The 23,613-nt window shown below is 40.4% G+C and overlaps 1 protein-coding gene across 1 annotated transcript in view; it reads right to left on the minus strand.

The window, feature by feature from the left end:
- MOB3B (MOB kinase activator 3B) overlaps window positions 1-23,613 on the minus strand; it is a 124,420-nt gene that overhangs the window by 62,263 nt on the left and 38,544 nt on the right. Inside the window, exon 3 of the mRNA XM_049794920.1 lies at window positions 10,096-10,704. Within this exon, the coding sequence (XP_049650877.1) occupies window positions 10,096-10,513 (418 nt within the window). The 5' untranslated portion in view covers window positions 10,514-10,704. The remainder of the gene's footprint in view (window positions 1-10,095; window positions 10,705-23,613) is intronic.

Consider the following 23,613-nt stretch of genomic DNA (forward strand, 5'->3'; position numbering starts at 1 on the left):
ACCTCTGTAATAAAACCGGGTATAATCCATTAATTTTAAGGTCACTGAATGTGAACTGGTTGAATTACAGTGACCAATAAATAATTAGTGAGTTGCACATAAACCCTGTTTTTGCAGGTACTCTTCAGTGTCAAAAAATAAGTTAAGATCATATGATTTAAGGGTCAAATTTAGACCCAATCCTGACCTTATTAATCTCCATTTCTTTCTGCTAGGCCAATGCTAGGCTTGCTTCAACTGAACAGAGACCACCAACTGTGAATCCTCTGTGGCCATGGTAGGTTGGTAACTATGACAAGAGATACTGGCAAACTCTTCTCCATGACTGAGCCAATGATGATTTGAACTGCTTTCAAGAGTAATTCATCTTTTCCTGAATGTGGAAGATAATCAAGCTTAAATGTGTTTCATTTTAATGAATGGCTGAATTACTCTAACAGTCTTGTGGAACATAAACTACAAGCCTTGGTCCCCTCTGCTGAGGATAAAGGGACAGTGAATAAGCAGAAGGATTGAGTATACTGTAGAAAAGTTGTTCTGACAAAAAGAACGTTGTCCTTAATGGTGCAAAGACTGGCCTCTGCATTTTCCTAAGCAACCTTACATGTTCACGTTCAGGGTTACACCAACTTATATTTTTTTTTTAAAAAAAAGGAGACTGTTGTCCTTCCTACTTTATGCCTGTCAAGGTACCAGGCCTGTCATCATCCTGAAGAATCAATACAGTGGAAGGAACACAGCTACCTTCTAAAAGATCACACCAGAGCTGAGATTTCAAGTTGTTTTCTTCAAGGTACGGAATAACTAAGGCACCGAGTATTGACAATCTATTGCATGAGGGACTACAGTGGCCAACATACCACAGAAATGGTGAACCCAATGACCACAAAGTTAAAGGGGAGCCACTCTGAGACTCTGAAATAAACTCCCTTCAGTACCACCATCGTTGTCCTTGGCTTTCACTTTTTTGGTATGGCCTTTTCCAATGTAAACACATGCAAACACACTCATGAAGAAAAGATAAACCTGAAGATGCAGCCATGTAGACAAGGGCTAGTCATGTCATGTGCAGCACTACCAGTGAGTGTTCAGCTGAAGACAGTGGTCAAACTAACCTGGTGGAGAAAAAGCAATTCTAGCAGAAGCCGTGCTAAACAGCTTTTCTCTGGGAATAATTTTCTTCCCATAATCTCTTGCTGACTTTTGTTTCTCCAAGCACGTAAGCTCCTCAAGGCAGAGAACTTCTGCATAACTAGGCACAGAAATATACTAATACAGTTGTCTTTAATGGTAAGCACACAAGTGACTTAATGACACTTATAAATACTGATAAGAAAGTTTGATGGGTTTCTCTGCAGCATTGTGCTTACAAATGTTTCAGGTTATCTGAGTATGTCATTCTTGCTTTTGTGTTTAAAGAGTAAAGAATCATACAATCACTTAGATTGGAAAAGACCTTTAAGATAATGAAGTCCAACTGTAAACCAAACGCTGCCAAGTCCACCACTAAACCATGTCCCTAAGCACCACGTCTACACATCTTTTAAATACCTCCAGGGATGATGACTCAACCACTTCCCTGGGCAGCCTGTTCCAATGCCTGATAATCCTTTCAGTAAAGAAATTTTTCCTAATATCCAACCTAAACCTCCCCTGGAGCAACTTGAGGCCATTTCCTCTCATCCTATCACTTGTTACTTGGGAGAAGAGACCAGCACCCACCTCACTACAACCTCCTTTCAGGTAGCTGTAGAGAGTGATAAGGTCTCCCCTCAGCCTCCTTTTCTCCAGATTAAACAACCCCAGTTCCCTCAGACACTCCTCATAAGACTTGTGCTCTAGAACCTTCACCAGCTTCATTGCTTTTCTCTGGACATGCTCCAGCACCTCAATGTCTTTCTTGTAGTGAGGGGCCCAAAACTGAACACAGTGTTCGAGGTGTAGCCTCACCAGTGCCAAATACAGGGGGATGATAACTTCCCTAGCCCTGCTGGACACACTATTTTGATACAAAGGCTCACACATAGCTTTTATCAACACAAGAGGTTTTTAACCATGTATTTTTAAAGTACATATTTGATTTTCCTCCAAAAAATATCTATAAAAGACATGAGGACCTCATTTAAAAGAAACTAATGAGTTTTCCCCTGTTAAGGTTTCTAATTTTGCTCTATTTACATACTCTATGTGAATCTAGCAGGCCAAAATTCTATGTGAAAGAAGGTGGCCAAACTTAAAGGCAGTATTGGTGCATATACCTCTGGCTGAAGCGAAGACCTTGTCCTTGGCTTTAAGCTTTCTACAGGTTCCCTTAGAACCACACTACTGTAGCACTCTAGCCATTCCACAATGACGTTAAACTGAGATTGTACTTTAAACAGGACTAAATTATTTTATTTTCATACCTCTATGACCAGTCTTTATTCTGATGATCGTTACCATACATCTGGGGCAGCTGAAGACCCCACTGACATGTGTCTCTTTCCTTGGCTAGGTTCTGCATAAAACATGCCCCAAAAGTACCAGCATTGTCCTCAAAAGATTGACCTTAAGGATGAAAATACTTTGTGAGAGTAGGGACCACCTATTTTCTACATGTTCTAGAAAATCCACCAATTTTCTACAATATTTCTGAGCTTAAATAACAACTTAAATTTGGCAAAATAAACATAGGCAAAAAGTAGCCACTAAGAAAGTTGATACTTGTGAATCTTATTTTGTTTGGGTTCCAAAAAACAAATGAGCAAAGTCATTATGATTTGTAAATGCTACTCCTACACATATTCTGCCTTCCAGCATATCAGACAAAGTCTGTTTTATAAGGTTTTAAATAAGGAGCTATTTCCCTTGTTCATCAGGAAAAGGAAGGCACACAACAATGTGGAATGCAGACTACTCAGTTCACACAAACCCACTTTCCAAGGCAATGCATGTTCAAGGTATTGAATTTCCCACACTTTTGAGTTGGGCACAAGCTCAACCCCAGTATGCTATAGACTTAACACACTGTAGACATCAGCCATGCTGTGACAGCAGCTAAAGAGAAGAGGTCACAAGTTCAGTTAGGGTAGAAGCTGTGGTTGTGGAGTTGCAGATCCTCTGAGAGACTAATTTAAGTAATGTCCCACAGTGTATGTAGTCACAGTGTGCTGGAGAGCTAAATTCCTTGAGAACAAGTGACCTGGCAGCTACAAGACAGACCACTCCTGCTCCCATGTGGGACACCACTTCTTGCAGGTTTTCCATACTTCTTTCTTCCTCCCAAAGCAGTATCAGTATAAGCAGAGATCCTGAAACCTTGCGGCCTTTGCAGAGCCAGCTAACACATCCCTCTCCCCATGAGCTTTCCCTCCACCATTCATGCTACCACTTAAGTTCTTATTCTTTTTAAGTTTCTGTACCATGGAGAATGGAAGAAGAGATCTGCTGAGACCTGCTTTTCTATGTGTTTTAGCCCTTAATGATTGCCATAATGCAGAAAAGCTGGCATATGAGGCATCAGCCTTCTAATATTCATTCTCCAGGTGAGACAGCATTCCTTCATAGCAGCCGTGACAAATCCTTCTCATGGAAAAAGCAGAGAATGTGCTAAAGAATTTGCACTTACTTTCTATTGCACATGTTTTCTATTATTATCAGAACTAGACTGAAGAATGGGTTAATTTACATGTCTGATCTGGAAGCAGACCTCTGTGCTCTTCAAATGGCACATCTAGCATCAGATCAAGAGGGTACGCTGGGGAAGACGGCTGCGGAGGATAGCTTTGGGAGCTGTCACCTGTCAGTCAACAATGATTGGGCTTGAGGATTGTCTAGACCACTCCTAAGCTTCAGTCCCTATGCTTGTATAAGCAGAATGCCTAGCCTAATCAAGGCATTTAGACACTAGACAAAAAAAAGGGAATGAAATTGCTCCAAAGTCTAATAAGTCAGCAAGAAAGTAATTCAATGCTAAGGCGGACAGATAGACAGCTATCTATTAGGCTTCATCACTCACCATACAGATGGGGCCAACTCTCCTTTGATGGTACTCTTGAAGTGTACTGGGTTTTTAGGTTGATTCACCTGCCAGCTTAGTTTACACAGAACCATCTGTTAGATCCTGAACCACAGGAACAGGAAAAAGGGGAGAGAAGGAGGAAGCTCTGACATAAAATCTAGTTGTAAATATCTACCTGGTATTTTCCAGGCACATATATTTCAAGACACCAAACTTTCTAAGAGGATAGCTGTGCTGCTGCTATAACTTTGCTGTAACATACATATATGCACAGAATTCACAAAGTTTAACGACCAGAGGAAAGCTACAGCCATACAATAGTCTATGTCTTGCAGAATTTTCTTTATTTCATTGGCACAAGAGATTAACTCAAAGCTCTTGGCAAGCACATCCATATTGAAGGAAGGAACAAGGAAGGGCAGCAACAGTGAAAAGAAGGTAAGCTTTACAAAACAAAATTCTCCTTTAGCCCAAATCCAGCATTGTGTCACAGGTGTAAAGATCAAGCAGAAAGGATTGTTTGGAATTTACAACAGTCTTCAGCTGGTAGCCTACAGCTACATGCATCCACCACTGTGTGACTGAATGATCAGTTAACAGCCAACAATCTGACCCCTCCCTTCAGCCCCTGGCAAAGTTTTGTCTTAAAATGAAAGAAACAAGCCAGCTGTAGAGATTATACATTTTTAATTGCAGGGCAGGTGTGCATGAAGAAATGGCGGTTCCGAGATGGTGCAATTGCAATGGCTGCAAAGAATGAAAAAAGAGTACAGACAGCAAATGCAGGCAAACGCCACTTTGCCCACATCATGGGCACCTCTTCATGCTTTGGAAGAGCAGTAAGACAGGGAGAGCTCTAAGACAAAGTCAGTGATGTCAGACAGTGTCCTCAGATTTCTACAGGCTGTATTGTGAAGAGGCCTTTGCTCAGTAAAAGTAGTTGAGGAATCTCTATTCATACCTACCAGTCAGCTGCTTGCCTGCACCTGCAGAAAACTGCCCCAAGTGGCAACTATGATTACTGGCTAAGGATCCAGAAAAATTATACCACAGTATTAGTAAGGAACAATTGAAAGTTTTGTTCCTGATTTAGTGGTTGTTTTGAATCACATCCAGGATGGCCCTCCAGAGTCTTGGTCTGTTTTTGTAGATGCATTGTTGGGCTCCTCTTTTGAAGTAGCATTACACACATGCTCTGTGCAAAAACTCTGAAGCTGCCAGCTACCAAAATTTACTAGTTAAGCATGGACCAGGCAGTGTATTTCTGAATATGCATCAATTTTTCAGCAGAAGTCCTAGGCTTTAAACACTTTAAAAGTATCTTTTCATTTTGATCAGCCATAACTAGGCTATTTCATTACAGTAAGTTAATAACCTCTGAAATTCTCCTCTACAAAAACTCATAGCTTAAAAGTGATTTTGTACTTCCATTAAATGCCAAGTTGCAGCTTCTTAAACTGCTTAATCAGTTTCCAGTCAATTTAGCTCTTGCTCCTGAAGCAGCCTGCCAGTGCTGAAACTAGCATTAAGAATCACAGGACAATTCAGGCTGGCACAGATTTTGGGAGGTCTGCATCCCAGCTTTCTGCTTTATATAGCCATCAGTTCAGACCAGGTTGCTCAGGGCTTCATCCAGTCTGGTCTTGAAAACCCCAAAGGATGGAGACAGCACAACCTCTCTGGGCCTGCTCTATACTGCTTTATTGTCCTCATTGGAAAAGGTTTTTCATTATGTCAAGTCAAAAAGAAGTCCATGTTCTTGTTTATTTCAGCAGAAGTCTCTTCTGACTGTCTTCTTATTTCAAACTATGGACCTGATGAAGAAAGCACATGGCAATGTTCTCTGGCCTGTGTTATGCTGGAGGTCAGATTAGAATAAATGAAATAATCCCCTGTGGCCTTAAATATCTGGGTATCTTTCCCAGCGACTCTTACAACAGAAAAAAACCCCATTCCATTCACTGAAAAGGCAAACAAGACAGAATTACTCTCAACTTAAGGCTACATTGAGGAGGAGAAAAAAATCTAAGCCAAGTGAATTTGTCTTGTTTGGAAATCTAGGCCTGAAGGGAGCACAGCAGCAGAGAACTACTTGCTTTCTTAGCTGCTTTTTTGACACGGCCCAAACACACGTAGTGAAAGCTGACAACTGCAATTCACCAAAACCTGCAGCTGTCCCAAGGATCTACTGCTTCCTGCTCCAAATGATTTCTTCAGCCTGTTTACCAAAAAGCACAGAGATAAAAAAAGTAGGGGAGTTAAAAAAAAAAGCTACTTTTGAAGCTATGAGGTATTAAGTTGCCCATATAAGCCTGGGAAATAGATGTCTCGAAAGGTGTTTAAATAGTGAGACTACTAGGTGCCTGGAAGAGCAACTAGTATTTACTGAAGAAAAAGAGTTTACCTAAAGCTAAACAAAACTCCAGCACACTACAAAAATTCATGCTGGGGACTACTATGGATAGTTTCACCAGCAGGCATAGAGAGTGAAATCTGCTCTGTTCTGTTCCTGTATTCCCACACTGTGAGGGCTGAGCCAGGTCAGGGTATATCTGTGGTTACACACAGAACTTGTTTCCAGAGCTGTCAGCCTCTTACATGCCTTAAATCCACTTAAAATGGATAAAGGAAATGGAAAATAATGGAAATATGAACAATTATGTAATCACATCTAAAATCCTCTACAGGTTGTGAGGCCATTTTACAAAGACAGTCCTTAAAGCTTTGCATATACAAAGAAGTTGTGCTAATATTCAGCACCTGTTTTTGTCACCTGCATACAATTCTTCATAGCTCTTCCATTCCCATACCAGCTTCCTTTTCTCCTGCCAGCCAGTTCAGTATTAGTAGGAGAGTAGCTGGAGGAAGACACTCTATACCAGCAAATGAATAGACCAGAATGACTGGAGAAAGCAGAGAGGAAATAGCACCAGACCACAGCAAATACAGAGACTGGTAAGTGGCCAGAGGTCATTGGGCCAATGTAAACACTGAGAGGATTAAATATAACATTCATAACAATTTATAATTCAACTGCATTCCTGTTTTTTTAAAACCACAGAGGAACACCACCACGACAAAAAAAAAAAAAGCCCACCAAGCCTGGCTATCCTTATCCTGAAATCATTTTCCTTGAAAGTAGCTCCTCAGTGAAACCCATGCTTAATTGCAGTTCTTGAAATCCCTTTTTAGATAGTTTGCATGAGATATGTCAAATGAAAGAGGACAAGTTAATAGGATTAAGGTGACAAAAATGTGTTCAAATTTCTATGAATCCCACTCTGGATCTCTTCACCAAAGTCATTTGCTAATGGAAAGGTCAGCCCAAATCCCATCCACTGGACATATACTTTTTCCAGAACAATTCTCTTCAGACCACATGCTACAGAGAGTCAAATAAATAAACTAATCTCTTTAAGTTACAGCCACCCAATGCTTCAAAACTATTGTACTATTAGTAAGGACATACCTATGCCTGTTTTGTTTTTACATCTGAGTATATCATCTTTCAAGATCTATTTCAACTGCTTTTGAGGAATGAACAGTCATCATTTTCACTGTCATAAATTTATCTGAATAAAAATAGAAGTTTGCATTAATACTACGCTTGTGGTGCGTCTAACCAAAGGCTGCTGCAGAACAGGTAGGAGCAAACAGTACCCAACACAATAACAAAGCTTCTCTGTCTGATCAACTGTGAAAAGCAAAACATGTAACAATATACATACTGAGAGACTGCAGCATTTCATTCAACAGCTTTATAAGCAGTACTCAGACATGCTGGCAGGTAGAATCATCCCCAATTTACAAATAGGGATTGATGTGCAAATAAATCAGAAAGATTCCCTTGAAAGAAAAGCAACTTAACCCAGAACAGACCCAAACTTCCCTTTGACCATTCTGGGTGCCTAAATAGGAACTTGCTGAGAGAAGAGGTATCCAGAATGCAGGATGCATCTGTTTCTGAACTGTAAGACCAAGGGCCTCCCAAAAAATTGTACCAACAGTTTCATACCACAAACTGGTGAATCAAGAAGATAATGAGTAGTGTGCAAGGTGGCCCCTATGGTATCTGCAACAAAGGCTTAAGAGGATAGAAGAGCAGAATACAGATGCAAGTGCTGCTCTATGGAGTAATGCTCCAAAGGGCATCTATAAAATCTCCTTACGGGATTGTTCAGTCATCTTGGTCTGTAATACAACCATGGCACAGTCCACCACTCCATGAAAGTTCAAGCAGACTTTTCCCCTTCCTTTGGGTCAATTCAGAGTGAGACAAATTCGTATTATTCACAGACATAAAGCATTCCTGTTCTGACTTTTATCAGAGTCCAGCCCCATTCTAGAGACCACAGGTCTTCCGCCTTCCTCAGTTTCTTCAGATTTGATTTAATCTACAACAACAGGAGCTGCTGGGAGGAGAAAAACAGTAGATGGAGGGTATTTACTGATTCCATTCTTAGGCTTACAACAGGTAAACCTTCAGGATAAAAGTTCCTCCAGATGTATCTTAATACAAACATAAGGCAGGAGCATCTAGAGCTGAAAGGTTGTGTGTTATAGATTATTTGTTGGTTCAGTAAAGCCCATCAGCAAGCCAGTGTGTTACCTGCTCCCCATGCTTGCAGACAGACCACGTTTTCTGTGTATGCAAACTGCAAGAGCACAGAGAAATACTGGAATACTCCAAGATGGAAACTTGGTATAACAAAAGTCTGCAGAAATACCAATGGAAGCAGAATTACATACTTCACTGCACCTTCAACCCACCTGCAATTCCAAAAATCAATCGCCCTGAAGAAACATAAAACAACAAATGCTTGAGAAATCAAACCCATTTTTCACTACACAAAATATATGGTACTGCTTCCTTTGAAATCCTCCTCCTTCTTGCTGTGCTGGCAAAGTCCAGAGTAAAAGATATAGTTACTGCCTTCTTTCTACCTATTAGTGTAGAAAAGAAAAGTGATAGGAACTGGGAAACAGACCACAAGTTTGTCCAGACAAACAGCTGTCAATGCCAAGAATAAGGTATTTCAAAGGTCAGGAAATACTGACAGACGCAGCCTCTCGATGTATCATGTACCAATTAACCGCAGGCCCCAGCTGCATATTAACTGCAAAATATTCGGCTGACTAATTTTAACATATAAGCATTCTTCTTGTTTGTTACTCATCTGGGCCAAGTACTTATATATTACAACTCACATTCCTTACAGCAAGCTCCCAGCTTTCCTACTTGCAGGAAGTGAATCAGGACTCATTAGCTAAAACTGCTAAAAATTACGTAAGTACACTGACATCTCTAAGGTGTAACATCCTGTCTCTTTTATTACTTGCAGCCCCAGCTAAAGATTTAGGCTGTCTACGCTACACAATGCACTCTTCTGCAAAGTCCTCCTCATCCAGAGGAAACTATTCCAGCAAAGATACTTCCACCTACTTGCTCCACTCTTCAGGAAAACTAACTATAGTATTGTAAAAGGAAAATTGTGCTGCCCTTACCAGTTCTCTCATCTGGGCTGCCTGGTTAAACCACAGCAAAGCTTGTTAGTCATATATCATCTTAGAAACAATAATCTGGAGAATAATTCACCACCCAATTCATCAGTTTTGGATGGAAAGTCAAGAGAGGGTGGGAGGACAGAGTTCACTGCATTTCTGACTCCACTGCCTTGTACTGCACATAGCTGTACACACTTTGAAGGGAGGATACCACTCAAATTAGGCGTTGCTTTCCATCCATTCTGTATCTGCCTAAGTGGCTAGGCAAAGTGCAAAGCAATGAGAACTTGATTAGCTTTCAACAAGCTAATAATGCAATGCTGACCACCCTTAGTGATTAACCTGAGAGGCTTACCAGAGACAAATGGCTAGAATGAAAACATTTTAGGCTAACAAACCCCACCATACCTAGCAGCCACAGTTAACATTTCATATATTTCACACCATTTCTGCCAGACACCCTCAGCCTCCCTGACTGCTGTTTAAAGGCTTAAATTTCACAATCCTTAAAAATGAGGGTGGGAAAAGAACATGCTTAGTACACAGAATGAAAGGCAGTTTATGCTTTAGGACTTCTTCCTTGCACTTACCTACACTTGTAGGAAATATATCCTCATTGTTGATTTGCACCTCAATCCAGTCCATGAGAAGATTCATATACTGGGGTGCTGGCAGTGCTGTGGGCCTCTTGTACTTCATATCGTCCTGCCATCGGTATTCATACTTAGGGCCTCCAGACATCACTGGGCAGGTCCTCTCTGTGCAGAATTCACAGATAGTTCCATAAATGAGGTTGATCCTATTGAAGAAGTCAACAACATGGACCGCAACCCAGTCATTTTGGTCTTCTCCGCTGGGCAACTGCACAGCCGCTTTCAAGTCCACACCTGAGTTCAGAGAGGCCTGAGCTCGTTTGTGGAGTTCAAACCTTTGGGTTCCAGGTTCAAACTTGCGTTTTGGGCGGAAAGTCTTATCTTTGTTAAAGACTTGCTTGAGTGCTATGGACATGTCTGCTAATCTTCTGCTCTGCAGCAGCTGGTAGAAAAGCACAGCTGAGATTTAATGCAGGTATCTGAAAACAGTTGCTCCCTATCGCAGGTCCTCCAGGCTCTGCTGGTTTTCTCAGAGAAGCTTGTATCAATTTCAGAGCAGTCTACTAGCTCTTTGTCTTGAAAGCCTTCCCAAAAGGTTTCATGTCCCTGAGGATATGGAAACAATATACATTAGTGGTAAACTCAAGTCTGGCCCTGACAGTTTGTGACTGTTTTACCATCATTTTCTGGTAATTATGAGCTGAAAAGCAAATATGTAACAAGCTGGCCTTAAAAACTGGCCAACCCCTAACCTGATGAACATTTAAAAGAAAAAAAGAAGAAAGCCTTACTTTTTAAAGTATTAAGGAATTAACTTCTCATGTCCTGTTTAAAATATTTACCCAAATAGATGCTTTTAAGCTATCATAAAGATGGGAATTCAATAAATCTTGTATAATTTTCCCATCTTTAGATAATTTTTAAACCAACCTTTTAATTTTGCTGCATTTTTTACAGTGAATGAATACCACACATAATATATGTGTACGTTTAGTAGACAAAATACTATGTGACAATTTAGAAGTCCTATCTAACTACTCCTGAAGTGACCCATGGTGCCTCTAAGCATTCGCCATAGCTTCAGTGCTCTTCTCTGTAGGAAAAAAAACCTCAAGCAAGATTTTTCTGGATTTGTTCTCTGTTTTTAATTAATGAATGATTTGTTTTTGCAGACTCATAGGATCTAGTCAGAGTGAAACCTACAGTATTGCACAGAAATAATTCCTATTTCCCACAGAACCATACAGAGGCTGTTATTTTTATTGACCCACCTTCAGGAATTCAGCAGTGGTCTTGATTTTCTATTGGATTGTGTAGAATGATTAGAAAGTGATGGTGAAGCTGACACTTTCTTTACCACTCTATTCATCTTCTCTACAGGGGAATACTTGGCATTGTCATTCTTGCAAAAGGAAGAGCATAGACTTTTCGGTTGCTCCATCTAACCTACTCTAGCAACAAAGAATGGTTTTAACAGCCAGTCTAACTGAAAAAATAAATTACCACATGTTGTGGTTTAAGCCCAGCGAGCAACTAAGCACCATGAAGCCACTCACTCACGTCCCCCTGCCCCCAGTGGGATGGGGGAGAAAATTGGGAAAAGAAGCAAAACTCGTGGGTTGAGATAAGAATGGTTTAATAGAACAGAAAAGAAGAAACTAATAATGATAACACTAATAAAATGACAACAGAAACAATAAAAGGATTGGAATGTACAAATGATGCACAGTGAAATTGCTCACCACCTGCCAATCAACATCCAGTTAGTCCCCAAGCAGTGATCCCCCACCCCCACTCCCTCCAGTTCCTACACTAGATGGGACGTCACACAGTATGGAATACCCCTTTGGCCAGTTTGGGTCAGCTGCCCTGGCTGTGTCCTGTGCCAACTTCTTGTGTCCCTCCAGCTTTCTGGCTGGCTGGGCATGAGAAGCTGAAAAATCCTTGACTTTAGTCTAAACACTACTGAGCAACAACTGAAAACATCAGTGTTATCAACATTCTTCGCATACTGAACTCAAAACATAGCACTGTACCAGCTACTAGGAAGACAATTAACTCTATCCAGGCTGAAACCAGGACACCGCATTAGAGCCTTGTTTGTTCTTATACGTACGTGCAGAAGAGTATTATCATCAGCAAATGTAGGCAATGAGTAGGTAATAGGGTAGATAGGGGCTACGACAATTAGACTTTTGTTCTACTACTGCAGGTTTTATGTTTAAAGAGAGTGTAAGCATTTCATACTGTGCATTGTTTAAATTAGATAACACAGTAAGTTTTAAATTTGCACAGCACTACAAAAACCCTGCCCGATCAGTGGCTGATGAATTCTCATCATGGTATTATGTATGCTCCACTGTTTCCCTTAACAGAAATCATGTCCATGAAAATTCTACTAGGCTGTGTGGAAAGCACTAAATTCTTCTGCAGACAGTTGCCCAAAGCTTTGCTGAGGGGCAGAAAGGAAGAGAAAAAGGTGCTTCTTTTTTCTTAAGCACCACAAGAAAGCAACACATATCAAGCAAAGAGAAATCTGGTGTGCTAGATGGCATCCCCACACAATAGAATGTAAGTGCCATAAAAAATCCTCTCCCAAATAGCTGAAAGATAAGCATCCACCCAATTTGCCAGGAAGCAGCAACTAAACAAAACAAGCAGAGAAGTGCTTGGTTTTCATTTTGCTGATGGCATGATGGAGGGATACTCCAACCATGAGTTTATAAACAGTCATTTTTTCAGTGCCAGCATAATATGGTAAGTTCAGGGATGAACTCCAGGGAGACTACTGTCATATCCAACATGCCCCTTGGAGTAATGTTCAAACCCGGAGATCCTGAAACCTGACATAGGTCGGGGAAAGAAGACTTCAAACAAAACTAGCCTTGGAACAATTTAGTTAAGTGTCATTGGCAGAAAATGAAGGCACTTCAAAGAGACAACTTTGCCCTACAGTTTGTGTTTGTTACTAAGACCCATAACCACCAGCTCTCAAATGCTCTGTGGCAGTCAGCTGTTTATTCAAAAGCCTCTCAAAAGAAAAGGTGAGTACTGCTGCACAGACTGAGCTTGCAGTTGACACACTTTGCGATGGCATGGAGTTGATGTCCCAGTTTACAATACTAAGGATGTTAGCTCTAGAGTTTTACAGCTCAGGTAACTAATTTTTTCCCACTCTAATATACCTGGCACTCTTATGTGGCTACTTAGACTCCCTTCCTCACCTGTAAATATTCACCAGAACATGCAAGGAGTTTTTATTTAAAACAATGTCGTGGTTTAACCCCAGCCAGCAACTAAGCACCACACAGCTTCTCACTCACTCACTCCCATCCAGTGGGATGGGGGAGAAAATCAGGAAAAAAAAGTAAAACTCCTGGGTTGAGATAAGAATGGTTTAATAGAGCAGAAAAGAAGAAACTAATAATGATAATGATAACACTAATAAAATGACAACAGTAGGAATAAAAGGATTGGAATGTACAAATGATGCACAGTGCAATTGCTCACCACCCGCCGACCGACACCCAGCTAGTCCCGAGCGGCGATTCCCTGCCCCCCCAGTCCCCAGTTCCTAAACTAGATGGGATGTCACATGGTATGGAATACACCGTTGGCCAGTTTGGGTCAGGTGCCTTGGTTGTGTCCTGTGCCAACTTCTTGTGCCCTGGCTGGGCATGAGAAGCTGAAAAATCCTTGACTATAGTCTATACACTACTTAGCAACAACTGAAAACATCAGTGTTATCAACATTCTTCGCATACTGAACTCAAAACATAGCACTGTACCAGCTACTAGGAAAACAATTAACTCTATCCCAGCTGAAACCAGGACAAACAACAAGCTGAGTACCAAATAAAACTAATCTTCAAAAGACACATCTTGAAGCACAGTACTCACTGCTGTTAACCTTTTCCAAGAAAAACAGAAGACACCATGTTTTATAAGTTATTTTCTACTGAATATGTAAACATGACTATTCATATTAAACACGTACTCTTTCCCACTCCTCTCCATACATTCAGTAAGTCTGCATAAAACCAATTAATGCAGAGAAAAAGCAACCAAAACATTCAGCAAACAACTCATGAACTCAAGTCTTCTGTGTACCAGGAGTCACATGTTCAAATTGTCTGTGAAAGCACACATACATCACGGTCAAACTCAACCCAAAGACTAATCCAAAAGATTACTCTACTATGCAGCCAGATGAAACTGTTCTTTAACCCACCAAGGCAGAATCAGAACAAACAATAATCTCCTATACTTTTCCTGTCTGGAGAGTCTTCTGTTCAGTGTCTTGCAATAAAAGCTAAGGCCCTTCCTCTTTCATCTTTCTATCACTTTACACAGTACAAAACTACATTATCTTTGCAATGCTGGACTGCAGAAGTCAAACTCACTGCTTAACTTCTCTTAGAGACTTAGCTGTCCTAAGAACTTATTTTTTTTCTCTCTCTTAAAAAAAGTGCCTGAAGGCTGTACAAAGCCAGGGGATGGATAGACTTGCTTTCTCATGCATTTTCACATGCAAGAATATAAAATAGAAAAGTCTATGACCGGAATTTCACAGAAATACTGTAGTGAATCATCCCTCTGAAATATTTTTTTTGCATCCTGCTTCCTGAGGGTATTTACTGTCTCACTAACCCATGTCTTCACTCAAAAGCTAACAGAAATGAATGAACAAACAATCAATTTTGAGACTCAGCCCCTCACTTCTGAAACACACTGCTTTCCTAGAGGTTACACAGTTGCCCTTACTGCCCCCACTCAAGCAACCAGCTCATTTAGGCTTTTCTAAACAGTTACAAACAGCATCACTATTATTTGCTGGAATAAAGAAGCTTTTGCTTTACTGACAAGTGACAAAAGAAGAGGCTCACCTGATTTTCAGAGGAGATCAAATACAGACACTTTAGGTTTGATCAGAGGCTGGAGCTAATGGGAAAGCTCTAGCCAGAGTCTGTGGGCTCTAAAAGCATCTTTACTGCTTAGGCAATGAAGTGGCAGTAGTTAATGGTAGGATGGCCACTCCTCTGCTTTGGACTGAATCACTAAGCTGTTGCAGGAATTCATTCACCATTAGACTTCCAACATGCTGCTGCACTGTGTTTGAATCAACAATCACTGATGAGAGGTTTGTCATTACATCCGAGATCACATACTGTCAATTAAAACTTTGTAGTGTTGGACTTACAATGCAAAGCTATTGCTTCAAAATCACATAGCATTAGCAAACGGAAAACGCATCAGATAATCTCAACAACAAATGGTGGGCAAAACCTCCTGATTTCTGAAGCACTGAGAACATAACTTGGCTTGCTGGCCACCACTTTCACTTCCATGAAAATTTTCATCTGACGAGACTGTGAAACACTCCCAGTTTCATTATCTCTATTGGTGTTGGGAGAGTTACTTCACAGATGAAACACTGTGAGCAATGTTGTGGTATTGGTTAGATTGGATCATAAGTCCTTGAAATATGTGGTACAGTAGTACCCACCCTCCTTCCATATAAAATTAAATTTGACTATTGCTAACATACTTTGCAGTCTCCTCTCACATCATAGTAATGCCAGCAGAACTACTCTTGACTTATACCTGTATCAAAGGCAACAGAAAACAGCTTCTGACCTTTTACGACAGGTCCTAACTATACAACAGGATATAAGGAGTGGCCTTGTAGGTCATGGTGGTTTTGGCTTGATGGTATACAGAGTCGGTGTTCTGGATGCTCTTCTAAACTAGACGCTTAATATATGTCTGTCCTGGTATGGGCAGCTCAGAAAACTCCTTCCAACGCTTCAGCTTCTCTTCTTTCTTTTCAGAGCAATGTATTTCTGAAGACATGTGACGATCACCAACAACTTTCCTGAGGGACTATTCCATGGCATGAATAATGCAGTTGGGTGAATACCCTTGCTGGAAGAGCCAGTGTAAGGATGGTAACTGCAGATTTGGAGATGAGCTCAGAACAGAGAACCAGACACTCACAAGCTTACTCCATGCTGTCAGCACCACAGTTATCAATTCTGTCCCCAGCCTTATGTAGAAACATGCACATATATAAAGAGAAACTCAGTTGAAATATCAGGTATACCAAGTCAACATATGGAAATAATAAACCAGTGGTACCCATGCAGACACCACTAAAAAAACCACCTACAACAAACCACACACCATTACCATCATCATGTCTGAGTCACTGCTGAGTTAAAAACATACTAAATCATTTCATCATATACTTTCTATAAAACCACAGATAATAAGAATGTGAAATGACACAGTTTACAAACACACAGCTTTCATCACAGCACTCTAGTGAGCATTATGCAAGCTTTAGAGGGCTGCTGGGAAGGTAGCTGGTATAATTCCCATTTTATTAATCAATAAAGTGAGGAGACATGACTTCTCCAGCATCAAACACACAGTAAGCCGTCTATACAGCAAGACGCTGTCTGAAAACCAACTCTACATCAGCTGATTTTTACATTTTTCCTTCCAAAATGTAGGTTTCCATTTTGAGCACTTGCATAGTCAGATCCAAAGCCAGCTGAAGCCTGTAGGAAAGCACACACTTGATCCAAATCCCATTAAGGTCCAACATTTTTGAGACTTCTCATGTTTGGCTTCATACTTCACTATCCATACAAGGCGCCATTTTACTCCAGCTACATCAGACAACTGGGGCAGCAAATACATTGTAGGGAGGCACATACACATACCATGCTCCTTTCTGATTGAGCAAATGTGCATTTTCTACTTCCAGGCTCTTGTTTGAGAGCCAGTATTATACTATACAATGAACAGGTTCTCTGTTTAACATGCTGAAGTACAAATAATTATTCAGTAAGGAAAGGCCTGCCTGTTCTGAAATCTGAAAACACCCTTCCTATTTACAAAGTAAAAATCAGCCAAGTGAGTAGGAACAATAATATTCTGTGTATCTTATTTACATACTTCAATTTCTGCAGTTCAGGTAAGTTTTACCTGAAATCAGAAGGAAAAAAAAAAAGTTGTGCAATTATTTGTATTCATAGTGAAAACTTCATGATATGAGAAGACATTCTTCATGGGCAAAACCCCCTCCACTTACTAACCTATAATGTACACAAGGAGATTAAGATTTACCTTATGGTTGTGCCAGAGTTGAAACAGAAAGGAAAAAGGATCAAAGCAAATTTAGGTTACTGAGAAAATGTCTCTCAAAAGCAGCATACACAAACACAGGAACAAGGTTCTGAGGGTCAGTGTATCTTTTCCTATATTCCAACCCATCCTCAATAATCTTGCAAGTACCATAAAGACCAATGTCCCAGAATTAAGGGTGTCTGATTATTACTGTAAGACTTAGAAGAAGTATTCACAGATATGTTTAAACAATGCCTCAGTTTCCCAGGTGCTGGCTTGGATAGCTTCTCCACAGCTTCTACAGTGAAAGCTTTCAGGTAGAACCATCACTATAAAGGACAACAATGACATGCTGCAACCTTTGTGCATGGTTTCTGTGTTATTTATATGAAATCTAGAGCACATCAATTAATACACAAAATAACAATAGTAAACGGTAGCATCCAGTGAAAGGAAGCTTACTCATGCTTCAAGACAAGAAATGGCTTTTTTTTATTGTGGTAGAAGTCCCAGAAACTTTAGGAAAAAAATCAGAATTTGGCTTAAAGTTCTCCCCACGAAAGGATTCCTGTGGTTTCTCCAAGTTCTTCCCTTTCCTCTAAAACTACTAGGATTACCTTACACTAATCTGTATGTGACAACCACAGTAACAACACTGCAGCTTCAAGGTACTCACGTGGAAAGCACTGACTGGGAAGAAGCCTTCCATAGTCAGAAACAATTCCCACATACAGCAACATCCATTCATCTGACATGAAATAACCAGCCTTTGTTTTGTCTGTGCATGGGGAAAAAAAGGACCAAGTGATTTCATGAGACTAATAAAAGCCACAATTGTAAAAGATGAAAGAAAACAGCATAAACAGCATTTTTACAATCGAGGTGCCAAGCCTCGATGAAGTAAATATAAATGACCTTTGATTCTTTTCTTGTTTAGACTAATAACCATTCTACCCCCTTTCTAAGGTAAAAAATTAGAAAGGGAAAGCAAAATACAATGGATAGCTGTCTATAAAATTGTGTCCTTTAAAAATGAACATAGTTATGTAACATGTGACAAACAATAACTAAATTGGATCAACTTCTGCCCGAAAATCTCTAAGCTATGCTAATATAATAGCAATATATGACAAAAGGAATAAAATAATGCCTTATGATTCTGCCAAAACCCAGAGATTTTCATAGCAAGAAAATTGAAAAATAATGGCTGAAGAACAGGGTCAATCCCTCTGCTGTGACTGAGTAGCAATGGCTTCAGTGGGAGTCAGGGTGTTCGCAGTCCTTTTCAGACAAATGCCCTTAATCATTTTATCAGCATATCATGAGCATACCTTAGAGGTGATGTTAGGTAGAACTATTGAATTTTAGTATCCCAGTGCTTTATTTGCAACTATTTAATTGCACCTCTTTCAACAAATTTTCCTTCTACAGACTACAAAAAGGAGAAGTCCCTCTTTCCTTTCAGGAAAACTGTTTGTACAAAACAATTAGAAGTTGACTTAAACAGCAATCATTTCTACAATGAAGTACATTAGCTGTTTGACAGCAGCAGAATCAGATACGACTGCTCAAATCTTAGGTGATAATTAACCCAAATGAAGCATGCTTTTCACTATGGCAATAAAGGTTTGTGTTTTAACAGAGGACTCATCTCTCAGCCAGTATCATTCTAGTGCCTTTTACAAGTATTAAATGTAATTACAACACATTTGAAGTTCTGGAAAGGTACACTGATCACCATGAAAATACTGGCCATACCCTGGCACTTACTTCTTCACTGCAAGTTTATATTGTAACAGCATCCATGGCAGTCCAGTCAGGAACATGGCCTTACTCTAGCATACAGTTTAAGGTAAACTGAAATAGGTCTCTCTCAGAACTACAGTAAAAAAACTGCAAAAAATGTATGGTTTAGATTACACTGAAGTTCAGCCTCTGTTCCTCTTTCATCCAGGAATTTAAGGTCTTGACCCTCTACAGATTGATAGTCATGCAGGGGTATGTATGGCTACAACTCAGCCCTGCCTCACCTCCACCCCTTTCCTGTTCCTGCCTTCTTGCCATCTCCCCTATGATACATGGCCCAGATGTTTATATATCCCCATGCAGGGAGCTGTGTAAACTGCAATAACTAAACAAACAAATGACTTTTCATACCAATCACCTTCTTTGATCCCCTGCTTGGTCACACAGCACAGTGAAGAGGACAACATAAGGAAAAGTCTGTGTGGAAGGCAGATGGGATATGAAACCCATGGGAGTGGTTTTTCAGCCACAGCCACTTTAGTGAATCACAGCGTTTGTCATGATCATTTCAGACCTCCCAACACTTTAAAGCAGGTGGGGAACTCCCTGTAGCTCAGGCAGCTACCAAGGCTGAAGTTTGACAGCATGACAGATCACAGTGAAGCATGCAGTTCTGACAGTCCCTTTGAATGCCAATTTTTTGTTACACACCCAAGTTCTTCCAGCTCTCTCCCTGGTTCACAGACTTTTACTGGCCTGAGCTGTGGCTAGCATACGTGCAAGCACAGTCACCAAACCACCTTCTCTGTAAGTGCACAAGCAGCCTCTGCTTTCAGTTATCAGGCCCTTCTGACCTACTATGTCCCTCCACCACTAAGAAAGCAAAGCCTTTATGAGTGCACGTGCCTTGTCTCACCAGCTGCTGTTACAATCATCGCTCCTGTAAACAATTACCATACTGAGTAGTTCGGCTCACCTATAGTGGTACGAGTAGCAACAGAACCAGTTCACTAACCCTGCTTCTCCCAAAGTCTTTTAGTCTTTGTGGGTGGAGTTCTCACCACAACAGTGTCTGGTTGTTACACTTTTGTAGCATAGTTATTGCAGCATTGGCTGCAACAGATAAACATTATCCTTTAAAAACAATATACAGAGGACAAGTGAAGGTAGTAAGAAAATTTTAATGGCCTTGAAGAAGAAGAGGACATAAAAATTAAATTACATGGTGATTCTCTTTGATAATATACATTTATCTTCTCCAGCTTGTTTCATTTCTGACTCCAACCTCTTTCTGAAGATGAAATTTTGACTATGCTGCAGTCAGTGGAAGTTCTGATACTGACTTCAACAGAGCTAAAATTTTACATTTACACTCTGAGCATTATCCTTTGACAAGACAATAAGAACTCTTTATTAAACTAGAGTTGAACTTCACAAATCTCTTTGTTCTGTTCAGCTTAATCTACTCCTAAATCTACATTCTGGCTTTTAAAAGTACTGGCACAATTGAGTAGATAGTCAAGAGAGTTAAATTAATCATTTCTTGCTCACTCCTACACTTTCAGAACATCCACACAATTCCCATACAAAAGGCTAAAATTAAGTCCACTGAAGCCTGTTGAAAAAATGCCAGTCAGATCATATGGGTGATAGGGAGCAGCAAAGTATGCACACACAAAAATCTGGTCTCAGACCTCATGTCAGGGCCTTACCCTTCTCCTTTGTGTACAGATCAACCAGATGGAAGGTCTTCCTGTACAAGGCAATACAATGGCTTATCTGCTAGAAGACAGCAGTTTACGCCCTAGACCTTCAAGCACTGTACTCTGCATGCAGTGGGCAAACTCAGTTTTATTTTTGGTCTAAATCTTAGCTTTAGGAAACCACGTATGTGTTCTGCTTTAAGAAAAAAGTCTAAATCATATGTTCCATCTCAGTGACATTTCAGTTAAAACCACTCGTTTTCTTGTCCAGGGAAAGCATGCAAAGAAACAGAGATACAAAATCAATCATGTTACATATACTATGCTGACAAATAATTAACACTCCACAGAGAAAACAGGGCTTCCTGCAAGCATAGATATTGAAAATAAGATGTAACAAGGTCAGTTGACATCCATTCAGACCCTTTAGCCTTGTCTGGCTTCTCCCAGCAAAGCTCAAGGTACTGTGCAGAGGGTGGACAGGGGAGAGGCAGGTTGGTGACACAGTGCCTCTGCAACTACCCTAAGAAGTTCAGGATTTCAGAGATGTTTTCCAAAGCAAAGATCTCCAAGGAGGCTACGGCATCTTCAGTTGGTGTTCTGCACCCTTTCTAACAAACACTGCTAATTCTCAACATGGCCATCGTGATTTTCAGTTACAAAAAATTAGCTTAACCTCTATGTTGCCAAAAGACAAAATTTGCCTAAAATCATGTGGGAGTCAGTAACTGAGGTCAAGTCTGACCTATGAAGCCCCTCAAATTGACTGCAAATAACTCAAAACTGAGTGGGATTGCTATGGGCACTACACACTCCAGTAGGAGGATAGCGAAAGTAGCTTCAGTATTAACAAAGGGGAAACAGGATTTATTTATCTTTAAAAAGCAGGGCTGATGAAGACAAGGCAAAATGCATAGTTCTTTACAAGTGGTAGAATATGAAAAAAAAGTTATAATTTAGTTGTGAATATCTTTCAATTATTTATACCATAAATCTAAAACTTTGTCCTGAAATGGAGCTCCAGGAGCTGTAGGACTCAATTCATTGACTTTAAACCACAGTTCTGCATGGTGATGCAGAGACTGACACTAGGCCTAGTAGATGTAGAAATAGAACGTATGTTTAGACTCAGTGTATTGCCAAATAAAAGACTCAGGAATTCGTTAGAAGGTTAACGACTGTCTCCATAAGTCGATTTACGTCGACAAGCCGAGGACATAAAGCACAAGATTCCTGTGTCTGTAATATACGACAAGATAACATGTCCTGTTTGAGGAGGTATTCTGTTTGATAAGAAAACATGTTCTGTCTCTTGTGATGACTGAGCCAAAAGCTAGGTGATAAGCAGAGAAGTTGTTTGTGGGGCCCAGAAGGGGATTGTACTGCACAAACTCATACAACAAGGGTCAAACAGCAGACAAGTGAGGAAGCCTATGGAAGACCACCAGAGGACTCCAGAAGACCACCAAAGACCTCCAATGCGCTTGCGTAAAGGACATTTACATATGCTAATGATTTCTTGGAAAGTTATTGAATATGTATATCATTTCTCGGAAATTCTATGAATATGTATGTAAGAGATGTATTTAACCTATACAATTAGTCCCAGCCGGCAAGCACGTTTGGAGGAGCGATCCCCCATGCTTCCAGTGCTGCAATAAAGAATACTTAACTCCATCACCGAATGCTCATTTCAAGAAACAATCTGGCAACCCAGGTGGTACCTGCGCTGCTCGGCTGCAGGACCCGCTGAGAACAGGACTCCCTAGGGTACCCCCGGGATTTTCCCGGAGTGACTCCTCGCCTCATTCGGATCACTGCAGGAGCAGACAAGGACACCATCTAAAGGAGTTTGAGGTATTCTTTATTTTGTGTCTTTGGGTTTGGGACCATTCATTTGTAAAGCTATCCATAAGTCATAAGATTAACTTATGCAGGATGGTGTATGTCAGGTAGCCGATGCTCTTGGTATACATTTGGTTTGATACATGCTTGGGCACTTTTGTTTCAGTATACTCTGTATGCTGTTGTGCACTTTGTGTGCTTTTGGTTTGGTGCCCATTCATGTACTTTGGTTCTGAATTTGATTTTGATCTTTTGGCTGACTGAATGTGGTAAACTACCATTGGAATCGGATTACGGATACTGTTTGTGAGTTCTGAATTAAAACTGTGTTGAAATGGTGAATTGAATGATTGATTGAGTGAGAAGCAGCTGCAGAGTGTGTGTGTGAAATTCTGATCCGCAGTTCGTAACTCCGGAGGAGGTACGGCCGGAGACGAATGAGGTGTGACTGACTCAAGGATGATTTGGGGCGTGAACTTGTACATTATTATTATAGTTATAAGTTTGAGCTTGATTATTTTACTTGTCTTATGGTGTTGTTGTTGTAAGAAGCTCCCTGTTTGGTGTATTATATAAAAGTGGGTATATGAATTGTGTCTTTTGCATCTGGGAAACGAGTGTAGACTTATATATATCCTAGAGTGTGTGTGGTGTTAACAAAGGTTGCAGATAGATTGTGGAAAGGATATTGAATGCCCTAAGTGTCGGGTCTGGACTTCCTGGGACAAGAGGGAGAGAGCTACGTATATAATTTGTGGTTGGAAAGATAGAAATCAGAGCAAATAAAATGGGAGGGAAACAGAGCGGTGGAATATTGAAAAAGAGCCCCTTAGGCTGTATCCTGGCACATTGGAAGGAAATCGGGGGACCTCCAGGCGGAATTGTAGACAAAAAGACCTTAATTAAATACTGTAATCAGTGGTGGCCTTTATATAAATTGGACTGTAGTGAAGTGTGGCCTTTTAATGGAACTTTGAATTATAACACATTGCTACAACTGATGTTATTTCTAAGGCTAGAATTAAAATACCTTTCACCATGAATGATTTGGATTCTTGGAGAGAAGTGGTAAAAGGATACCGTGATG

This window comes from Accipiter gentilis, chromosome Z (genome assembly GCF_929443795.1).
Source record: "Accipiter gentilis chromosome Z, bAccGen1.1, whole genome shotgun sequence".
NCBI classification, from domain to species: Eukaryota; Metazoa; Chordata; class Aves; order Accipitriformes; family Accipitridae; genus Astur; species Astur gentilis.